Below are 19693 nucleotides of genomic sequence, written 5' to 3' on the forward strand. Positions count from 1 at the left end.
GTCACCTGGCTCTGCCTCTAGATAGGCAGAGCCAACTGTCACTCACGCAGCTGGGTGGATCCTGTCATCTACGTCGGGATCCGCTCCGGCGTCTCAGTATACCGCGAGCTGTAGCTCGCGGTATACTGAGCTTAGGGTAACGAGAGGACGCTACTTTGTGTCCTCCCGTTACCCTAAGGAGAACTATGGGGAAAAACACTGACCCCATAGTTCTCCTTTAAAGCTGAATTCCAGAAATACAGAGTTGAAACACATATATGAGAACTGTTTACCTTCCAAAGGGTTTGTAATTATGTTCTTGTGGTCCTGGCATGCCTGCTAGATAGCACACTTAGCCCCTTTGACATCAATTGCAGCAGCAATGCAGAAAGAGACGGAACATACTGATGAGTCATCCATGCCCTTTCCTCTTTTCAGTATGTGCTCTATTGACACGTGTGCCAGTTATTTATTATTCATAGGGTCTACAGGTCTCCTGGCCATTTGTTTTGGTGGGGTAGAAGAGACGTATCTGCTTGTCCCAGTTGTGGTTATGCTCCAGCAACCCTTTTACACACGCTGTAGCCCTACCATTGCTACGGTACTACCAATAAACGCCACCATGGGCCTTAAAGTTTGTTTATTAGGGATGTTGGATAAGAAACACTACCAATCAGAGGACTTAACCTCGGTCACTCGAGCTCTGTTTATAGCAAGAAAGGAGGACAAAATTGGCTCTCCCCACACCCTCTGACCCTGGGGTCTTGGAAGAACCTTGTAAATGCTATCTTGCCTAGGAGAAAACAAATTATCAGGGGTTGCCCCCAGAAATTCTTCACATTTTGGCAGGATTGGCTTATTGCCCCTAGTGTAGTCCCTGCATCAGTGATGGAGAGCTACACATGGCTATTATCTACTCATGGCAATGTCTGAGGAAACTGCTTTTTACCCTATGCTTTCCCTTCCCTATTATTCAAGAATTGTTATGCTGTCCTGATATGCCTCCTGTGTTCCCTATATTGTTTTGAATTTTCTTGACTACTGTCATATCTTACCATTCCTCTGTAACTGTTTATTATATGCTTGTATACATTGCTGTATGGTGTACCATGTCTGCATTCTTTGGTAGTTAAGTCTCTGCGCAGCCATGGATGATTCCTTTTGATGCTGTCATACTGCTCCTGTTTGGGGTAGGGGCAGATGGGCACATGTTTTAGTGGTTTATATGTTTGCTTGTAAGCTTTGTTAAACCCTTTTAAAAAAATGACTTAAAGCAGACCCTTACACTCAAAAATCAAATTCTACCAATGCATCCCTCTATGTATGATAATTAATAATAACAGACATGTCAGGTGTAAAACGCTGTGATTTTGAAATACTTACACTTGCAGAGCATTCACTTCCTGCTTTGAAAGGGCAAAATGACTTCAGTTTTCCTCCCCTGAGATGATGTGCATGGTCACATGTCCCAGTGTCACGTACCTTAGGGGAGTCTGAAGTGTCGAGGGCGGCCTCTTTCACAACTCTGGTCCTGGGGCACCGGGATTGGGCACAGGAGTGCCAGTTGAAGACAGATCCGCAGAGCAGGAGATGCAGAGATGGGTGCAGGTCCAGGCAGGCAATGGATCAAGCAGAATCCTCAGGACAGACCAAGGTCGTCAACATGCGGGCAACGCAGTACCAGGGAATGAAGCAGGAACAAGCCGAGGGTCAAAGCAAGGGAAGCTGACAAATCTGATAGCAAAGGAGGTGTGTTAGTCACAGCCTTTATAGCCCAGAGGGCTCCAAACACTCAAACAATACGTTAACGCGCACCCGTTCGCACGCTCACACAGAGACAGCTCTGTGAACTCCACCATGCGCAAACCGCGGTGTAAGAATCCTGGCTCCAGCTCTGGTTTTGGCTTCCTGACACCCAGTCACATGTGCCAGAAATCCAGGAAGTAAAAGGAGAGCTAGTAATCTCCCTTGAGTAAACATGACCACTTCCAGAAGACTGGGGAAGAAAAAGATAAATAATGTATGCACAGACTACAATTATCTAGATGTGTTTGTAGATTGTCGTTACTAAACATTTCTAAAGGTGTGTTGTTATTTTAAAGATATGGGTAAATGATCCCTTTTGCCTTTTCTCTACTCTGGGGAAACCCGGAACGTTTAAGATCTTTGAGTTTCCATATTAGACTTTGTTACCTGAAGCTTTAAGGCCTGGTTCACACCTAGGCGTATTGCAAACGCGCGTTTCCGAGGGCTACTTGGCTGTATCCCAATGGAAACGCGCAACAAAAACGGCCCAAAGTAGTACATGTACCTTTTCAGGCGTGGGCCGTTTTGTAGCGCGTTAGGGACGGGCTGAAATACGCCAAGGTGTGAACCAGACCCAATTGAAAACAATGGGATTTTCATGTTTGAGCGTTTTGTAGAGCGTTCGTCGAGCGTAGAACGCGCTACAAAACGTTCATGTGTGAACGAGGGCTAAGACCTCCCTCTGTCCCTTATAACTTACAAGACACAATGTAAATTATTATTATACAGGATTTATATAGCGCCAACAGTTTGCGCAGCGCTGTACAATATAAGGAAGACATTACAATCACAGTACAATTCAAGACAAGATGGTAAGGAAGTAAATGTAAAGATACTAAACAACAAAGAGATCAGCTATACTGTATGTACACACATAAAGAAAAGAATATTTATTGATATATAGTATATATTATACAAAGCATTTAAAATAAATTTTACTTTGCTATTTACATATATGATTCTTTTCCATTTTCAAAGGGAGGTTGTACAGATATAATAGCAGAACTCTGAACTGTACATATATACAATCATAATGTACATAATGTATTTTACACAGAAAAAAAAACATGTGCAAGTTACATTGCAGGAACACAGAAGATTTTTTTAGAACTTTTTTTCACCACAGATTTTTTGTATTCATTTAAGGCAGTGAGGCAGTGAATGATGCGATGGAATGGGATAAATGCTTTTCTTATCAGTGAAATCATTATAGTTGCTATGAAACATATTTGCTTTGCTTATCTACAGCAATAACTGTGCACTCGTATTACATCACATTTATCTTGAAAAATGCCAGAGGACAATAGGGAAAAAAATAAAAGACTTGTTCAATCATCTAAAACTAATAACTGCAGCATATACATCACTGAAAAATATTAGTATTACAAGGACAATACTGCACACAACAATGATGGTGTAGCACCCTTTTGCAAAGCTCAAAACCTTATTATTAACCTACTTCCCCCTCCCCTAAAAAAAATATGGGTAGACTCAGAGTTGGTGCCTTAAGGTTCTCACACTTGTAAGACTACGGTTTTAAATCCTGCAGAGGTGAAACCTTACCTGACTGACTGACCCACATAAAACACACCAATCAAAACCATTTGGGCTCAAAGATTCCATTAATTCAGGACTTCTAAGGCAAATATAGTCAAGTATGCAAGTCTTGACTCTTCCATAGATGGACAGAGTTATCCTAAGTTATGATTAGAAATGACAGGTTTGCTTGCTTGTTCTTGTCTTGTTTGCGGTACTCGTTGGGACTTTTGTCTCAGCCAGGGTACAATTCACTTTAGTGCTTATGTAGGTAAAAGACTGTTCCCCATTTGTTGAACATGTAACATATATGGCCCAGTGATGCTCATATTGGATCTACCCCGTTGTGAAAACTGAGTTGTGCATGGCTGGATTCAAAGGCACAAACTGTCCTATAAGCCAAATGATTCTGATGCAATATAACCACATAAGGGCACAAAACAGACTAGCGGCTTGCATACACAAACGTTATTTTTCTGTATTTTACATATATTTCACATAATGCAAGTCAGCAGATTCCCATCAAACTCAAAGGTACGGTGTGGATGACAGTTCTGAGGCTGCATTTGACCTGGTTGCGGTGCATTTCTCTAGTCACTTGAGCTTCATTTGTGTTAAAGTCAAAGCAGGCTGAACGTAGCCTTTTGCTGTATTTTGCATTCTAATGTATGTGTTCAAATGCCCTTGGGCTCGAATGCAAAAGCCAGCATTTGACAGCAACCCCCATGTACACACGCACTAAAGCTGGCCATACACCGTCAAATATAATAGACTCCTCCATCCACACTAAACCGCGGGGATAGATGAATCTCCTGATGTGTGCTTTGTATTCTGGGAGTGGTGAGTGTGCTTCTGTCAGAATACATAGGCAATGATGGCAGCTGATTGGCTGCCATCACTGTGTGCCTGAAGAATTCCCATCTGGCTCTTTTTCAATTGTTTGATCAAATGATGCCAGACAAATTAAGCACAGTGTATGGCTAACTTAACATTGCATACTGGGACATGAAGCTGCCAGGTTGGAAAACCTTCATTGCTCCCTGCTGATGAAAAAGAGATAATTAGGCACCGTGTGTATTTCTCATTAAAGACTCCATCTAGAATGCATTATCTATTGGATATGAATGTCCAAAAGAAAAAAAAAGAATAAAACAACTGTTCACAGGTTTGATCATTCTTGATGGAGAGATCAGAAGTCCTCTTATATGTGCTCCACACCCACCATTCCCAGATTTTGATGCTACTTCACTTTATGGCTTAACTGCTGTGAGTACAGGGATCTGTTTATTGTGATTTCTGCAATTAGCAATGAGGTGCTTCTGTATTGTCCCAGCACGGAATGTCGGCTACACACATTCCATTACCCTCATAAAAGTGCATTCCCCTCAGTGCACACAAGAGACAAGCTTGTGAAAACACAAAAGAGCACATAAACAATGCCAGAACACTAATATGTGTACATTCATTCCAACGAGCAATGTTAAATCACTCCTTTCACTACCGTGTAGATCTACTGTATGATGAAGCCAAAAGTTGGAGATATAATGCAAAGTGAAGAACGCAGCAACAAGAGAGGACATGTCGGATAGGAGATAATGAACAGATGAAAGCTGGAGACTCTTTAGATCTTCCTAATGTGTGGCACAGCTTATCACACAAAAGCTGCTTCACAGTGATAAGCGGGGGTTATTTTTAATTCCACTCCCCATTTTCCACGTTTGCAGTGACAACTTTAGAAGCTGTTAAGTAAACCGTTTAGCTCAGTTGTTAAAAGAACAATGAGCAGCAAAAAAGTCTAGGATAGACAGTTCTAAATACACTGCAGGCTGCACAGAGAGGAGTTCCACTGCCAGGTCAGACTGCTAGATTGTAAATGAGAAGCGTTGCAGATGTTAAAGTCACATCATGTGTCATTGTCTGCCAAGCATTTCAGGTATTACAGAGAGTCTGTTCTTCTCCTGGCAAACACTGCTGACATGCTTTTCACAATGCCTCGTATTCCCGTCCCCTTCTTGGTAACCAGCTTGGATTCTTTAATCTTGTCCACCAGGCCATGGAAAACCATAAGAACTCCATGGTAAGCCTCAGCTGCTGAAACTTCATAGAAATCACAGTCCATTGACAGAGCCAAAAGCCTCCCTTCTTCACTTGATACAGTTCGTAGGTGATGCAGATCACGCTTATTACCCACAATGACTATGGGCAATTTCTCTGGTCCCAAGCAGTCTTTGGAAGCTTTGATGAGTTGGATTGTCTGGCAAATAATGTTGAAACTGGCCCGGTCAGAAATGCTGTAAACCAAGACAAAGCCGTCAGCCCACTGAATGCGCTTCTCCTCTTCCGCGCAGCTTTCTTCAGTTGGCTCCTATGGCAAATTAGAAAACAAAAGTCACTAAAGAACAACAATGGCTTTTTAATACAAAAAGATCTATGGATTTATTAAAACCCTTTCTGATCATATGCACATTGCGGATTTTGGCCAATGTGATTTGTATTGCTTTTATTTTCTATTTTTGAAGCGATATCGTCACTTTGCCCCCCTTCCCGAACCAGTACTACTCTCCTATCCAGCAATTCCCCACTTCTCCCTACTCAACCTCAGCACAGAATACCCGGGGAACATGTGACCTCCTCCCACGTGGCAGTGCTTAGGTCTATCATCAAATTACTAGGCCTTAGCACTGTCAAATGACAGAGGGGGTGACGTCACCGCTCCCTCTAGGGTCTGACACTGGGCATTTTGTTGTTGAGGAAGGAGCAGCGGGGATCACTGAAACCGTGAGTCCCTTTGCCCTGAATGCCAAAAGATTGTGTCTCCTTAAGTACTGCATAAAAAGGGTATGCCTTGCTATATGACTGTTAGGAGCACAAAGTTGACATATCGTTATGAAAAAGCAGTGTTTAGGAAAAAAATTCACCGTCAACGGAAAGAAGATTTCTGGTTGGCTGCAATAGGATAGTGCTTTTTGCACACCGCTTCTCTTGATCATTAAAGTCAACAGGGTTATTCAGAAAAGGGTGAAGAGTTTGGAGAAGGCAGGAGAAGTGACCAATCCAGGACAACATAGCTGAACTGGAATGTGAGCTGAATTGGAGAATATTTGCAGCTCAGCTATGTTGTCCTAGATTGTTCACTTCTCCTGCCTTCTCCAAACCCTTCACCCTTTTGTGAATAACCCTGAGAAGGTTTTTGGCTTCTGCTTCTTGATGTTCAAAAGTTTTAGCTTCCTGCAGGATCGTCTGGTCCCCTGAGCACTGGCCCTGACATCCTGTTTTAGGGCTCCTATGGAGTCACCCTTGTGTGTGCTAGCAAGCTGTTTGTGCGTCTCCACAAACACACAGGCACAGCAATGAAAGTCACTTTCCCTGCTCCCCATTTTGCCAAGCTTGTAAATGTATGGCTGCTGGAGACTGTGCTGTCCCTTGTGATATTGTACTGGAAAGGACATTCAGGAAAGCTGAACTGAGAGAGTTGGAGCTGTTCAGTAACATGAAAACTCTAAGTCCTTGGGGGAAAATGTAAAGAAATCCTTTGCTGGGGAATGTATATTTGTTTGATCTTGATTCATTATTGAAAAAAGTTAGAGTTTATTACTATTGTAAATAATGGTCTGTATTCTTTTTTAATTCAATGTTCCAATTGATTAATCCAGCACATTCCTTAATTACAGATCAAAATGGAAAATATTCAAAAGGTTTTTGTGAAGTTCCATTCTGATAAGAGCAGCCCAGTGGTAATAAGTCTCCTCATCTCCCACAACATTCTATACATGAAAAAACACTGGTACAGCTGTCTCAGAGCAGCCGTGTTTTTCCATCAGCTAAATGTGGCGTCTCTAAGGAGCTCAGGCCAGCCGATGAGACCTTTCAGTATGCTGTAAAAGCAAGCAGGGCCAGGAAAATCCCTGAGCGGACACTTCACAACATTATTGCTACTTCAGTAGTAAAATATTAACTTTCCAGTAACTTATTAAACAGGAGTGTGGTCTGTGTCATATGATGGTGTGCATAAGTGCCCCTAACACTGATACTGTATCATGTTCTATGTCCCCAGGGTTTCATTTCCTTGAAGAAGAACTCAAGGCAAAACTTTTATTAACCCTTGCAGTGGGGCTACCCCGGCGCAGCAAGGGTCAGCAGCATGTTTTTGTCTAGGTTAAAAAAAAAAAAAGAGTTATACTCACTAGGGATGCACCGATATATCGGCCGCCGAAACATATCGGCCGAAAATTGCACTTTTGGCTAAATGCCGAAAGTGCCATTTTTCTGCCGATACAGCGGCACATCCCTGCTTTCTTTCCTCCCCGCTGGGCGCTGCTCTGTGTTCCAGCGGGGACGAGAGAAACTGTGATAGCCGGCCGAGCGCTGCGGGAGGAGAGCACTGTGAGCGGCAGGCGTCTCTCCCCCCACACCACTCAGCCTCCTGTCACAGTCTGGCAGGCGGGGTGTGGGCGGAGACTGCACACGCTGTCACAGGAAGCAGAGCTCTCCTCCCTGTACCGCCTCCTGTGACAGCGTGTGACAGAGGAGAGCAAGGTTCACACACTCAGCAATCAGTAATCGCTGAGTGTTTGTATATAATTGAGGACATGGTATGTGTACTATATCCTCAATTATGAATGAATGAGAGTGATCTACATCTCCTCCTGTTCCTTCATGATTGTGGTTATAGTAAACACACTATACCCTCATGTTATGAATGAACAGGAGCACTCAGAATAGAGGATTCCTGTTCATTGATAACAGTGGATGCAGAAAAAGAGATTAAGGACTCTGTGTTCTCAATCTATTTTTCTATTTTAAAAGGGAAATATCAGGGTAATAAAAAGAAATATTAAAAAAATGTAAAAAGTTTATTAAAAAAATAAAAATAAAATATTTTTAAATATTTGAAAAAAATGTTAATAAAAAACATTTTTGGCCTGACAGTTTTCGTTTCGATTTTGAAATGTCCATTTCGGTGTACCTCGAATAGTCACCCGAACAGCTTTGCCGGCTCTCTGCTTCCTAGTCACTGAAGCCTGTCTCCTCATATGCTGCGGCATCCGAACGTTCCTCGGTGTCCTCACGTCTATACACAGAGTACAGAACATGATGATTTACGGTCTAAGAGCAAGCCAGCTCCGAGGTTCAGGTGAATATGACTTCTTTTTTTTTTTTTTTAGCCTTTAGACAAAAACGAGCAGGTAACCCTTGCAATGCCCCACTGCAAGGGTTAATAAAATTTTGCCCATAATTCTTCTTTAATAGAGGGGATTTTTTATGAAAGCTTATGCAAATTTGTTGTTATGATCAACAGAATACCCAAAGAGGGCAAAACATCAAAGCCACTGGCCAGCACCAAATATGGTTCCTTCGATAGGGGGTCACTCCATCAGCTGCCGCAGCAGAAGACTCCTCCCTTTGTAAGCTCTGAGCCTCTCAGGTCGCAGCTTACACAGAGCTATGTACTCTCCCCATGTGACAGCGCTGGTGCTTGATGATTGCCTCAGTGCTTTTACATGGAGTAAGTTGCATGCTTCTCGGAAGTACCAGGTATATTCTTCTCTCCCAGCAGCTGACTGATGCAGATGGGGAATGCATCAAACATGGGTATGGGCTGTTGGAGAGTGGAGTGATTAAGGGCCATTCACACTATACAATCCATTAAAATGCTGTACTTTAGCGGGCAGACTAGTGCATCGTGGCAGCTTCGACAGTGTGAGTTGTATCATTTGTGCCATAGTTTACCGCCATTTTATGAGCTGGTTTAATTTTAATGCTTGATATCTCTATTTACTCAACGTATCTCCATCTTTTATATTTTACCAAAGAAAACCAAATGGGTCATACAGTGGGGTGAATTTATCAACACGCCAGCAGGCAGAATCTGGAGCAGTTGCCCATAGTGACCAATCAGCTTCTCTCTTCAGTTTGTTCAGTTAAGATTTGAAAATGAAAGAAAGAAGCTGATTGCCGACTGCTCCAGATTCTGTCTGCTGCCGTTTTGATCGATTCCCCTCCTTGTGTTTTCTGTGCACTAAAACTAACTTTAGTGAATGTTTTACTGGAAATTGCAACTACCACCATTTTATTCTCCAGAGTTCCTGCTTTCAGAATTGGTTAACCAATCATCAGGCCTAAAATGTGCATTTTAACATGTGTGCAAAAAATGCAAAAACGGCTCTGGCAGCAAAAGGGTGAAACTGACTGATTACCTGTCACACTATCAGAGAAAAGTCAAATGATCCGTGCTTATTACAATTGAAAGCACACAAAGTAAGAAGAAACAGGACATTGTCAGCCTCTAACCAGGTCAGAAAACTTTCAAATGCTTTTGATTGAAAACAGTACCAGACACATTCCAGACAACAAACTATTCAAACAGAAAATATTGAGATACACACACACACACACACACACACATATGTTCAATTTTCTATACTGTATAACTGATTGCATCCCGGCTGTGTACATGCATCTGTTTTCATCTCCAGCATACAATATATTTTTGTATATCTACAAATATTTCTTTTGAAGAAGAACTATGGGGTCAGGGCTTTTCCCCATAGTTCTCCTTAGGGTAACGGGAGGACACAAACTAGCATCCTCCCGTCAGACCCCTAAGCTCCAGCTCTCGGTATATTGAGACGCCGCAGCCGGAGCGGATCCCGACATCGATGTCGAGATCCACCCAGCTGCGTGAGTGACACCTATCTAGAGGCAGAGCCAGCTGTACCCGCCCCCTCCCCCGTCCATTCCGCCAGTCAGCGCTGGCGGATCGGAGCGGGGAGGGGGGAATCCATCCCCTCCCCTGTCACGGCAAAGAGCCATGACAGGATCGAGAGGTGAGCGAATGCCGGTATATGTTCGCTCATCTCCCGATCTACTGGGCCGACCTGTGACAGTCTCATTGTCACAGGTCAGCTAGAACTATGAGCTGAGTGAAAAGCACTCACCTCATAGTTCTCCTTTAAGTGCCTAAACTTTGTCCGAACTCTGTATTCTGCATAAACACGTCCCTCATGGTGTCTGAACAACTATTTGATCAAAGCTGCAAGTAGGATTTTGGGTCAGTCACCTCTCTGCTCTTTATCATTTCACCAGTCATGCAGACTAAAGATAGTCACACGTAGTCTATTTCTCTCCTTGAGCCCCACAGGCTGAATAAGAGAAATAATTTGATTGCCTCATCCACATGCCCCACCAACAGCATGGATGGAGGAAGCTCCCCTGCTGGCTTTTGTATCCTGAGAGCTGGTGCCCACGGCTGTCAGAATACCCGAACTGGCTGCAGTCACTGTTCGGCCACCTAGTTTACCCCCGGCTCCGTCCACAAAAGTCAATTGAAGAACTGACTTGTTAAGCCAAGTGGTGCTGGCAGGGCCGTAATTTCGATCTGTGTATGGCCAGCCTAACCTCTGCATCAGTGCTCACCAAGAACACCTATTTTGGATGGTAGTAGATTTGGTTAACTTTGTTAATTAATTGTGCAAAATAACAATATGGACCAGATCTGCAATTAACAGTTCAAGGGGGTAGCTTAGGGCTCATGTACATAGACATTCTGTTTGCATGTAAGCTGGTTTTCCTCTAGCAGTCTTGATAATAAAACACTGCTTGGTTAATTCTAGAGCTGCAGCTAACGATTATTTTCAAAATCAATTAGTTAGCCGATTATTAGGTTCGATTAATCGATTAATCGGATAAACAATAAAATAAAGTTTAAAAAAAGGCTCCAGTGATGGGACTACTAGTTTGTATTGAGGTTGTAGTCCATCACAGGAGCAAGCTTGGAGCGGTGGAAGTAAAAAATAAAGATAGTGTCGTGTGCAATATAGTGAAATGGAAAGTGTAAAATTATACAGCAATGAATGCAGAATGGCACCGGCTATAGAGGACTACAAATCCCAGCAATAGTACATTATACAGCGCAATGCAGAATATCACCAGCTATAGAGGAGTACAACAAATCCCAGCAATAGTACATTATACTGTGTATATCACCAGCTATAGATCACAGTAGCTATCACAGTATATCACCAGAATATCACCAGCTATAGAAGAGTACAACAAATACCAGCATTATACATACAGTGTATAATGTATTGCTGGGATTTGCATTCCTATGTATAATATACAGCACAATGTACCATCAGCTATAGAGGAATACAAATCCCAGCAATACATTATAGAGCACCATGTGTGGGAAAGTGCAGGCTTACCTGAGCAGTCTTCTAGCAACTTGCTTCTGAGATCGGGCCTGTCTATCGGCGGCTGTCATCCCCCCACACCTGCTCCTCCTTACTACATCTCCCCGCGTCCCTGTGCCGATCGTGGATGTGGGCGGGCGGTGAGTGTGAGGCGTGAAGGAGGTGCGGCGTGTAGAGCATGGATGCGGGCGGATCTGGCAGCGGTGAGCGTGAGTTGGGGAGGAGGTGCGGCGCGCAGCGTGTGTGGAGCCGTGAACAGGGCCAACTGATCGGAAGCCGATTAATCGATTATTGAAAAAGTTGACAACTTTTTCAATAATCGATTATAATTGATTATGTCGATTAGTTGTTGCAGCCCTAGTTAATTCACTTTCACAGCCATGGCTTACCAGCCCACTCCAAACATTATGGAAACCGTTCAATTGCACAAAAATCTGCACTTCAGAAAAGTAGAATCAGTCTGCCAGCTACCACACTCACCAGATACATTACACCAACACTGTAGGTTAGTATATACCTGTGGATTAGCCTTCGGGCCATTGGAACTTGACAGATGCTTAACCACCCAATACAGCTTGATCTCTTCCTCTTTACCAAATGGCAACTTGTCCTTTACCAGGACAGGTGGAAGGTGTAGCAGTGTGCCTCTGAAGAAGCCTCAAGAAAACACATCAGGCATGCTGTAGCCTGCATTTGCATGCTTTGTTTCTATATCTTCTAACCTTTACATAAAAGTGAATTCACGCTATGAGCATTATTTATGCCTTCTATATACAAATACCATCACTGTGGAAAACATAGTTCCACCTGTACTGCATTGCTGGATTGCATCCATGCTCACTGAGGAGGAGAGAAGAAGAGATTCTAGGTGATTGGGGATTGTGTTCTGCTCCCCCTGTGCTGGTGAAGGAGTTCTACACAAGTTGGGAAAGAGGAGGTCGAGTGGCATCGGACAGTTAACATTCCCTGGAAGCTAAATCCACAACCTTATACTGACCTGCAGCAACATTGGTACAACATATGCGATGAGTGTAAAGGCTCATGGACCGATTTTACTGTTCTGAAATACGGTTTTTGGTGGGATTGAACATCAGCTATTACTCTTGAAACCAAAGTGATGTAAGAAGCAGAATGAAGCAGCTCAGAAGCAGCTTAAAGCAAATTAAAGCAACTCAAACACAAGTCCGTGCATCTCAGAGGTACCTAAAAGCATACTACATTTGGCTCCCATTTGAGTCTCATGGCTGTCTACAGAAGCTGTTATTTTTTTTTTTTCAAACAATGATGCCAGGAGAAATTATCGTGGGCACATCATCATGTGATGACATCATCATGATACCCCTTAAAGGAGAACTATGAGATGAGTGATTTCCATTCATCTCATAGTTCTAGCCGACCTGTGACAATGAGACTGTCACAGGTCGGCTCAGTAGAACGGGAGGTGAGGGAACACATACCGGATTCCCTCACCTCTCGATCCTGTCACGGCTCTCTGCCGTGACAGGGGGAGGGGCTGCATTCCCCTCTCACCGATCCGATCTGCCAGCGCTGACTGGCGGAACGGACGGGGGAGGGGGCGGGTACAGCTGGCCCTGCCTCTAGATAGGCAGAGCCAGCTGTCACTCATGCAGCTGGGCGGATCCCGTCAAAAGAGTCGTGATCCGTCCCGGCTGCGGCGTCTCAGTATACCGCGAGCTGTAGCTCGCGGTATACTGAGCTTAGGGTAACGGGAGGACGCTAGTTTGTGTCCTCCCGTTACCCTTTGGAGAACTATGGGGAAAAACACTGACCCCGTAGTTCTCCTTTAATACAGTATTACTATTCTTAAAGTTCCTAAATTTCATGCTCCTGTGAGAAGATATTATCAGAAGCTGTTGCTATCACAAAAATGATGTGCAGATATCCACAGCTATGTACTGTTATACAATGAGAGGTGGCAGCTGCAGAGCAGATTATAGGCACCAGTCAGCAATCTTCTAACTGTACTAAAATTATTATTAATGGGAATAAGATTGAATCGAATTCATATGGGTTACCACACTCTGAAAATCACCATGCATCTCTGTATGTGTGTGGATAAATATGATGAAACATTTCCCTGGATGCAAACTACGTAAACACTCTATCAATCTTCATAAGCCCACACTGTGGAAAATGATTGGGTAACCTGAGAAAAAAAAACTCACCTTTGAATATGGAAAATCCCAAATATTAAAGATAACCTCCTTTCCATCCACCAAAACATTGTGGCTATATATAGATTCTGCAAGAAAAAAACATTAGACCAGTCACAACCACTCCGCGGGAATTAATATTGCACGAGTGTTTGGTTTACATGAAAGCTTTCTTGCGTGTTCAAGACAACTTGACTACATCAGTATCCACACAGGCACATCTGCTTCTGTTCATCCTAATAGCCTGGCTTTATTTCATTAAGGCTATACGTAAGATTCCAAAGTGAAGCTCAGACAAATGTTGTTATCCTACAGTTTCTAAGTTAATTAGGCAGCTTCTTTAGTTCACATGAGCTGCATCATCTAAAAATAGTTTTATTATGACATTAGCTTCAAACAGAGGGACAATGGGTACAGTGCACTTTGCAGTAATGACATTAATGAAGACATCAGTACAGTAGGAAGTGTGCACCTGAATAGGTCTCTATCAAAGTATTCCTTCCTGTAGATGCTGTGGTAGGCAAATCTTTTTCATTGGATATATATATATCCCCTATTCAAATAAACAAATTCAGTATCATTTCTAAAGAGAAAACAAAGAACTACAGGGACTGCCTTTGAGGACTTATATTTTAATCTGCTGGTTAAATGCTGGTCTCACCCTTCAAGCTTAAAGTGACACTAAACTCAGGAGTTAAATCCTAAAAATACATTCAAATACTTTAACTATTAATACAAATGTATCTTATTTGTGTATCACTCGGCTGCAGATCCTCAAATCATCTCTGAATTGGTGCTGAAACTGTCCTTCCTTCTGGAGGGTGGCTACTTTTGTTCCCCATGGTCCCTGTGTGTGTTGTAAAGTAGCCACCGCTCCAAGCTCGCTCCCGTGATGGACTACAATCTCAATACAAATTAGTAAATTAAACATGAGATTGTAGCCTATCAGAGCAGTGAGCTGAGGCTTGTATAACATTCATCTGCTTAAATCTTTGGATCTATTGATGGTTTTGACATGACGTTTCAACTACGGGCAACCTATACATTTTAAATCATAGCTAGGTTTCAGTAGCTCACTCCTGTGACAAATGTACTTAAGGGTGCCAAACACATTGATTTTCTAGATGAAATGATTGTTTTAGCTCTTGCCAAGAACCAGGGCATGTATGGCTCATCTCCCAATTTGCTTTCCAATAGTCATCCAGATATTGTTTAAATAGAATATGAGATCACTCAATCATAGTTTTCACATGGTCATTCGCACACCATCCATATGTTCTGCCAGTTTGTACCGGCTTAGAATGGCCACCACCACTATTGGATTGCCAATTCTATATCAGACTGGGCTGCACAGACGTTTCAGTCATCCTATGCCTGGAAAAACTATCTGTCGGTATAAAACTCTCTGCCACTTACACAGGGTCTAGTGCACTGTGTACCTGGGCATAGTACAGACGTTTTTAAAACCTTTCCCTTTGATTATGCGAAAAATGGGATGGGGGCCCCCCCAATGACTAACGATGCCAAGATCCCAAAGAACTCTCTTGTGCATCTGGAGTCATTTCTACACTGTAGAATTTAATCTGCCTCATCAACTTAATGAGGCCCCCTTTTACCCCCCAGGCCCCATAGCAGCCGTCTGGGCTGCTATAGTTATGTCACGGCTCCTTTACAACACAGCATAATGGCTCTGCATGCTTACTCAGTACATTGAGCACAATGTAAAGCTAGCCGTACACTGGTCAAATGTTGGCTGAGTTCTGCTGACTCGGCCAAAATGTAAGCAGCGTGTGGCCCTGTCCCTATCAGCACTACTCGAAAAATCGACTTTTGTCAAAGGAGCCATCCTGAAATTTCTCATCTGAACTGTGACTGCAGCCAATAAGCTTTGGTCACTGTTGGGGTGTTCTGACACCAGCATACCCACTGCTGTCAGAATACAAGAGCCCGTGGGGGGAGATCCAAATGTGCGGGGGAATTTATCAAAACTGGAGCAGACAGAATCTGGAGCAGTTGTCCACGGTAACCAATCAGCCTCTCTCTTCAGTTTGCTCAGGTAAGATTTGAAAAATGAGACAGATAAGCTGATTGGTTGCAGTGCAAATCTGCTCCAGGTTTTGCCTGTCTCAGGTTTGATACATTCCGCTCATTGTGTATTGCCAACTTAAAGTGCCATTAAAGGATACATTTTGTTTCCCTCCCCCCCCCCCCACAGCGCTGACTCCTCTCTGCTCGCTGGCACTTCTGATCCCACGGTGTCTGCATGCGGGTGCACCCGTCCATAGACTTACCTTGCGTCTCTGCTCGTCTCCCGGCCGAGAATCCGAACTGCGCATGCGCCCGCCCCAAGATGCTTTGCGCCTGTCCGAACAGTTTCGTTTTCTCGGACGGGAGCGCGCAGCGAAAACAAGGTAAGTTTAAACCACTGCTAAAGCGGTTTTTTTTTAAAAACTGTTTGCATATATCTACTGCTTGCTAGCAGTAGATATAGGCAAAAAAAACGGGAGGGTTTAGAACCCCTTTAAGATATACTGCCATATAACCGTTTAATGCTGGCCACACACTGGTCAATTTACATATGAACGTTCATACATACTTACACAGTTGTTAAGGTTCCAATGCCACTTTATATTGTATTCGTTGAGGAAATAGTTTAAATGTTTTTTTGAATGTGTCTATATTCTCTGCTGAAACCACTACCTGGGTAAGGGAGTTTCCGTTTTACTGCTCTAACAGTAAAGAATACCTTACACAGTTTGAGATTAAACCTATTTTCTTCCAATCTAAGGTGGTTGCCTATTGGCTTCTTTAGGGATCTTTAAATGGTACAAAAAATCTCATCAGAACATTCAATAATGCCACCAGAGACTTGTAGAATGTCAGTCAAATCAAATTTTGTTTGATTTTAACATTTAATTTAAGAATGAATTGAGTTTTTTCTAAAGAAAACCACATTCACTGTTAGAGCGAGATTAACCTTCCATCCTGATCCTTTGATTATTTTTTTTTATTACTATGGTCAAAAACAATTGTCTATTTGACCTCATTAACCGTTTGAAGATCGAACGAACATTCTGAAAGCACATTTTTTAGAATGAAATTCTACTGCTGTATGGCCAGCCGTCAGACTTACACAACAGACAGACTATACCCTCTGTGCACATCTCTCAAATATCAAAGTGTGTTTGCTGAATAGGAAGACAAAAGGTGTTTACAAAATGTTTCTCACAGACTGCTAATATCTTCAAATGGCTGACCTTTCATACAAAAGAATCAATAAAACCACTCTGCACTCGTGTATGTTAGCGGGAACTGAGTCAGCACAAAGGTACCTGCAGCCCATAGTACAATTTTTTATAAACAGTCCCCAGCACATTGTCTTATTTTGCCTCCATAAGTCACAAAAGCAAATATCACTTCTGCCTGACTTTTCATTTTATTGTTATCACTGCACGCCAGCACAACCGGAAAGGATGCAATATGTGTTCTGTTTTGTACTTTTGGAATGTCTAGGGCAGCTTTCTCAACCTTTTTATCCTAGAGCAGGGGTAGGCAACTCCAAACCTACAGCTGTTGTGCAACTACAACTCCCATGAGGCATTGAAAGACTGGCAATTATAGGCATGACTCCCACAGTCAGGTTGGAATTTGTAGTTAAAGCACAGGTGGAGGACTGGAGTTGCCCAACCCTGCCCTAGAGGAACCCTCGTAATATTTTTCAGGTCTCAGGGAACCCCTGCTGAAACCAATTCATTGGGGGTCAGTAGGAAAAATGCTCTTTAGGTTGGTGGTCAGTGGTAGAAAAAAGCCCCCCCTACAGTGCTGGTCATAACTGCACCCTTACATTCAGCTAAAAAAGATCATTGGTGTCATGCCACCGACTCCGTCATATAGCAATGGCCCCAGAACTATGCAGGCACCATCAAAAGGGAGGTCAAACCACCAATCGACCACCCAGAAATGTTGGTCTAGGGCAGGCAACCTTGGCACTGCAGCTGTTGTGGAACTACAATTCCCATAAAGCATTGCAAGACTCTGACAGCAACAGGTATGACTTGATGGGGCAGGGGCGTTATGGGATTTGTAGTATCAGCACAGCTGGAGTGCCAAGGTTGCCTACTCTAGGGCAGGGGTGGGCATCTCCAGCTGTTGTGGAACTACAAGTCCTATGAGGCGTTGCTAGACTGACAGTTACAAGTATGACTGCCAGAGGCAGGGACATTATGGGATTTGTAGTTTCAGCACAGCTGGTGTGCCAAGGTTGCCTACCCTTGGTCTAGGGGCTACATTTGATTATTTGGCTCCTATAGAGATCAAGTAATTCAGTTCACAGATATACTAAAAATTGTAAATGTATGATTGTCATATACAGTAGAAATTAGTAGGTCCCTCTGCACTCGTTACATTGTCGCCCTGATGAAGGGATCCTATGCGGTCCTGAAACGTCGCTATTTAGTACACGACAATTGACGATTGGTCCGATTAAATGGACATCAAAGATATTTACTGAGTGCTGGTGATTTCTGCTTTCCACTGATTGTCAAATACAGACATCTCATAACAGTCGGGATTCACATATGAGAAGAACATATACTTACCGAGATCTCCATACTCTCCAATGAAGCGTCTTGTTAGAAAGCGGACTGTCAGTGCTACAAGAAACATAATCAAAGCTCAGTTAGTAAAAAGTAAAAATACTGACATAGCAGCAGTTGTATATAATCGGATGCCTACTGATTCTGACTTCCACCGCTGGCAATTATACTTCATTACATGATTCATATCCAAATATTTGGCGATAACAAACAAAAACGTGTTCTGCTTGAGCAAAATATGAACTTTTGATGGAAGTACATCAATGACACACCTGGATCCAACAGGTATTTGTAAATAATCAGATTGTGTTCAGTGCATCGCCCCATTCCCCTCCTGGGCATCCTGCTGCAATGACAGGAGATGCATGCACTCACCTGATTTCCCCACTCCGTCTGCACCAAGAACTAAAATATTGGCTTCCATCTTCAGAGCAGTGGGTCCAGTCATTTCTGGCGGGGTGAGAGAAAGCTGGTGCTCGGGGCTCAGGCTTAAAGATCTTCGGAGAGGGATTTTTAGAACCATTTGCAGGTAAGATCTACAGTGACACCCCCCTCCCCGGCAGGAGCTGCCTTCTCTAAGCGCTCACTCTGAATAAGCCCCCGTACGGCTCTCACCTCAGGCATTTCAATGGAACGTACCATTCCGCCTCACACACCGGGGGGAGACCGAAAGGGGAAAGGCGAAGCTTAGAACAATTCTGCTGTGCCTCCGTTGTAAAATTAAAGTGATTTTATCTTAATGAAGTTAGAGAAGAAGAGGGAAGTCAGTTATATTTGTTTTAGGATGTGAATAACAATGAACCATTTTGGTACATTCCACGAGACTGTATTCATGGGCTGCTGGGTTGGAGCCAGCTGTAATTTTTGGTTAAGCTGCTGTCATGGGGGAGATCAGCCACTTCTATGGCCTCAGTACAGTTTATCTGCCCTCAGAACAAAGTCAGAATCTATTAATAATGATTTCTCAGGGAGTCTGGACTCTTTAATATGTCAGACACCTTATCACACTAGTCAACGTCCAGAGGTTACTGGAGGGTAGACTGCTGCGCAGAAAGTGCATGCTGCGTCTATGATAAGTGCTCCATCCTATGGGAAGGATTATCAGATGGCAGTCATAACATCATAATGCCAACAACCACATTACAATCAATTTCATGGTGGCAGGAGCACAAAGGGGAGGGAAATCTATCAAAACTGGAGCAGTTGCCCATAGCAACCAACAAGCTTCTACTCGTATCTTTCATTCTCAATGCTGTGACTGAACAAACTGAAGTGAAAAGCTGATTGGTTACTATGGACAACTATTTCAGATTCTGTCTGCTCCAGTTTTGATAAATTCCCCTCATAACATGGAATCATGTGCCCATCATCATAGCTGACAATATGAATGGCTATGCTATAGTGCAGTGAA

At 43.1% G+C, this 19693-nt stretch overlaps 1 protein-coding gene across 1 annotated transcript; it reads right to left on the bottom strand.

Annotated features, from left to right (window-relative positions):
* Positions 1 to 4465: 4465 nt before the first annotated feature.
* On the bottom strand, positions 4466 to 18879 carry LOC108799730 (ras-related and estrogen-regulated growth inhibitor-like protein). Its single transcript, XM_018571630.1, has 4 exons — positions 18658 to 18879; positions 18286 to 18339; positions 13700 to 13776; positions 4466 to 5686 (listed from the first exon to the last, which is right to left on the bottom strand). Exons 1-4 carry the CDS (start codon positions 18803 to 18805, stop codon positions 5258 to 5260), a joined length of 708 nt encoding a protein of 235 aa, XP_018427132.1. The 5' UTR covers positions 18806 to 18879; the 3' UTR covers positions 4466 to 5257.
* Positions 18880 to 19693: the final 814 nt, after the last annotated feature.

The sequence above is a fragment of the Nanorana parkeri genome, unplaced genomic scaffold (genome assembly GCF_000935625.1).
Source record: "Nanorana parkeri isolate BGI_ZX_2015 unplaced genomic scaffold, ASM93562v1 scaffold42, whole genome shotgun sequence".
Classification (NCBI taxonomy): domain Eukaryota; kingdom Metazoa; phylum Chordata; class Amphibia; order Anura; family Dicroglossidae; genus Nanorana; species Nanorana parkeri.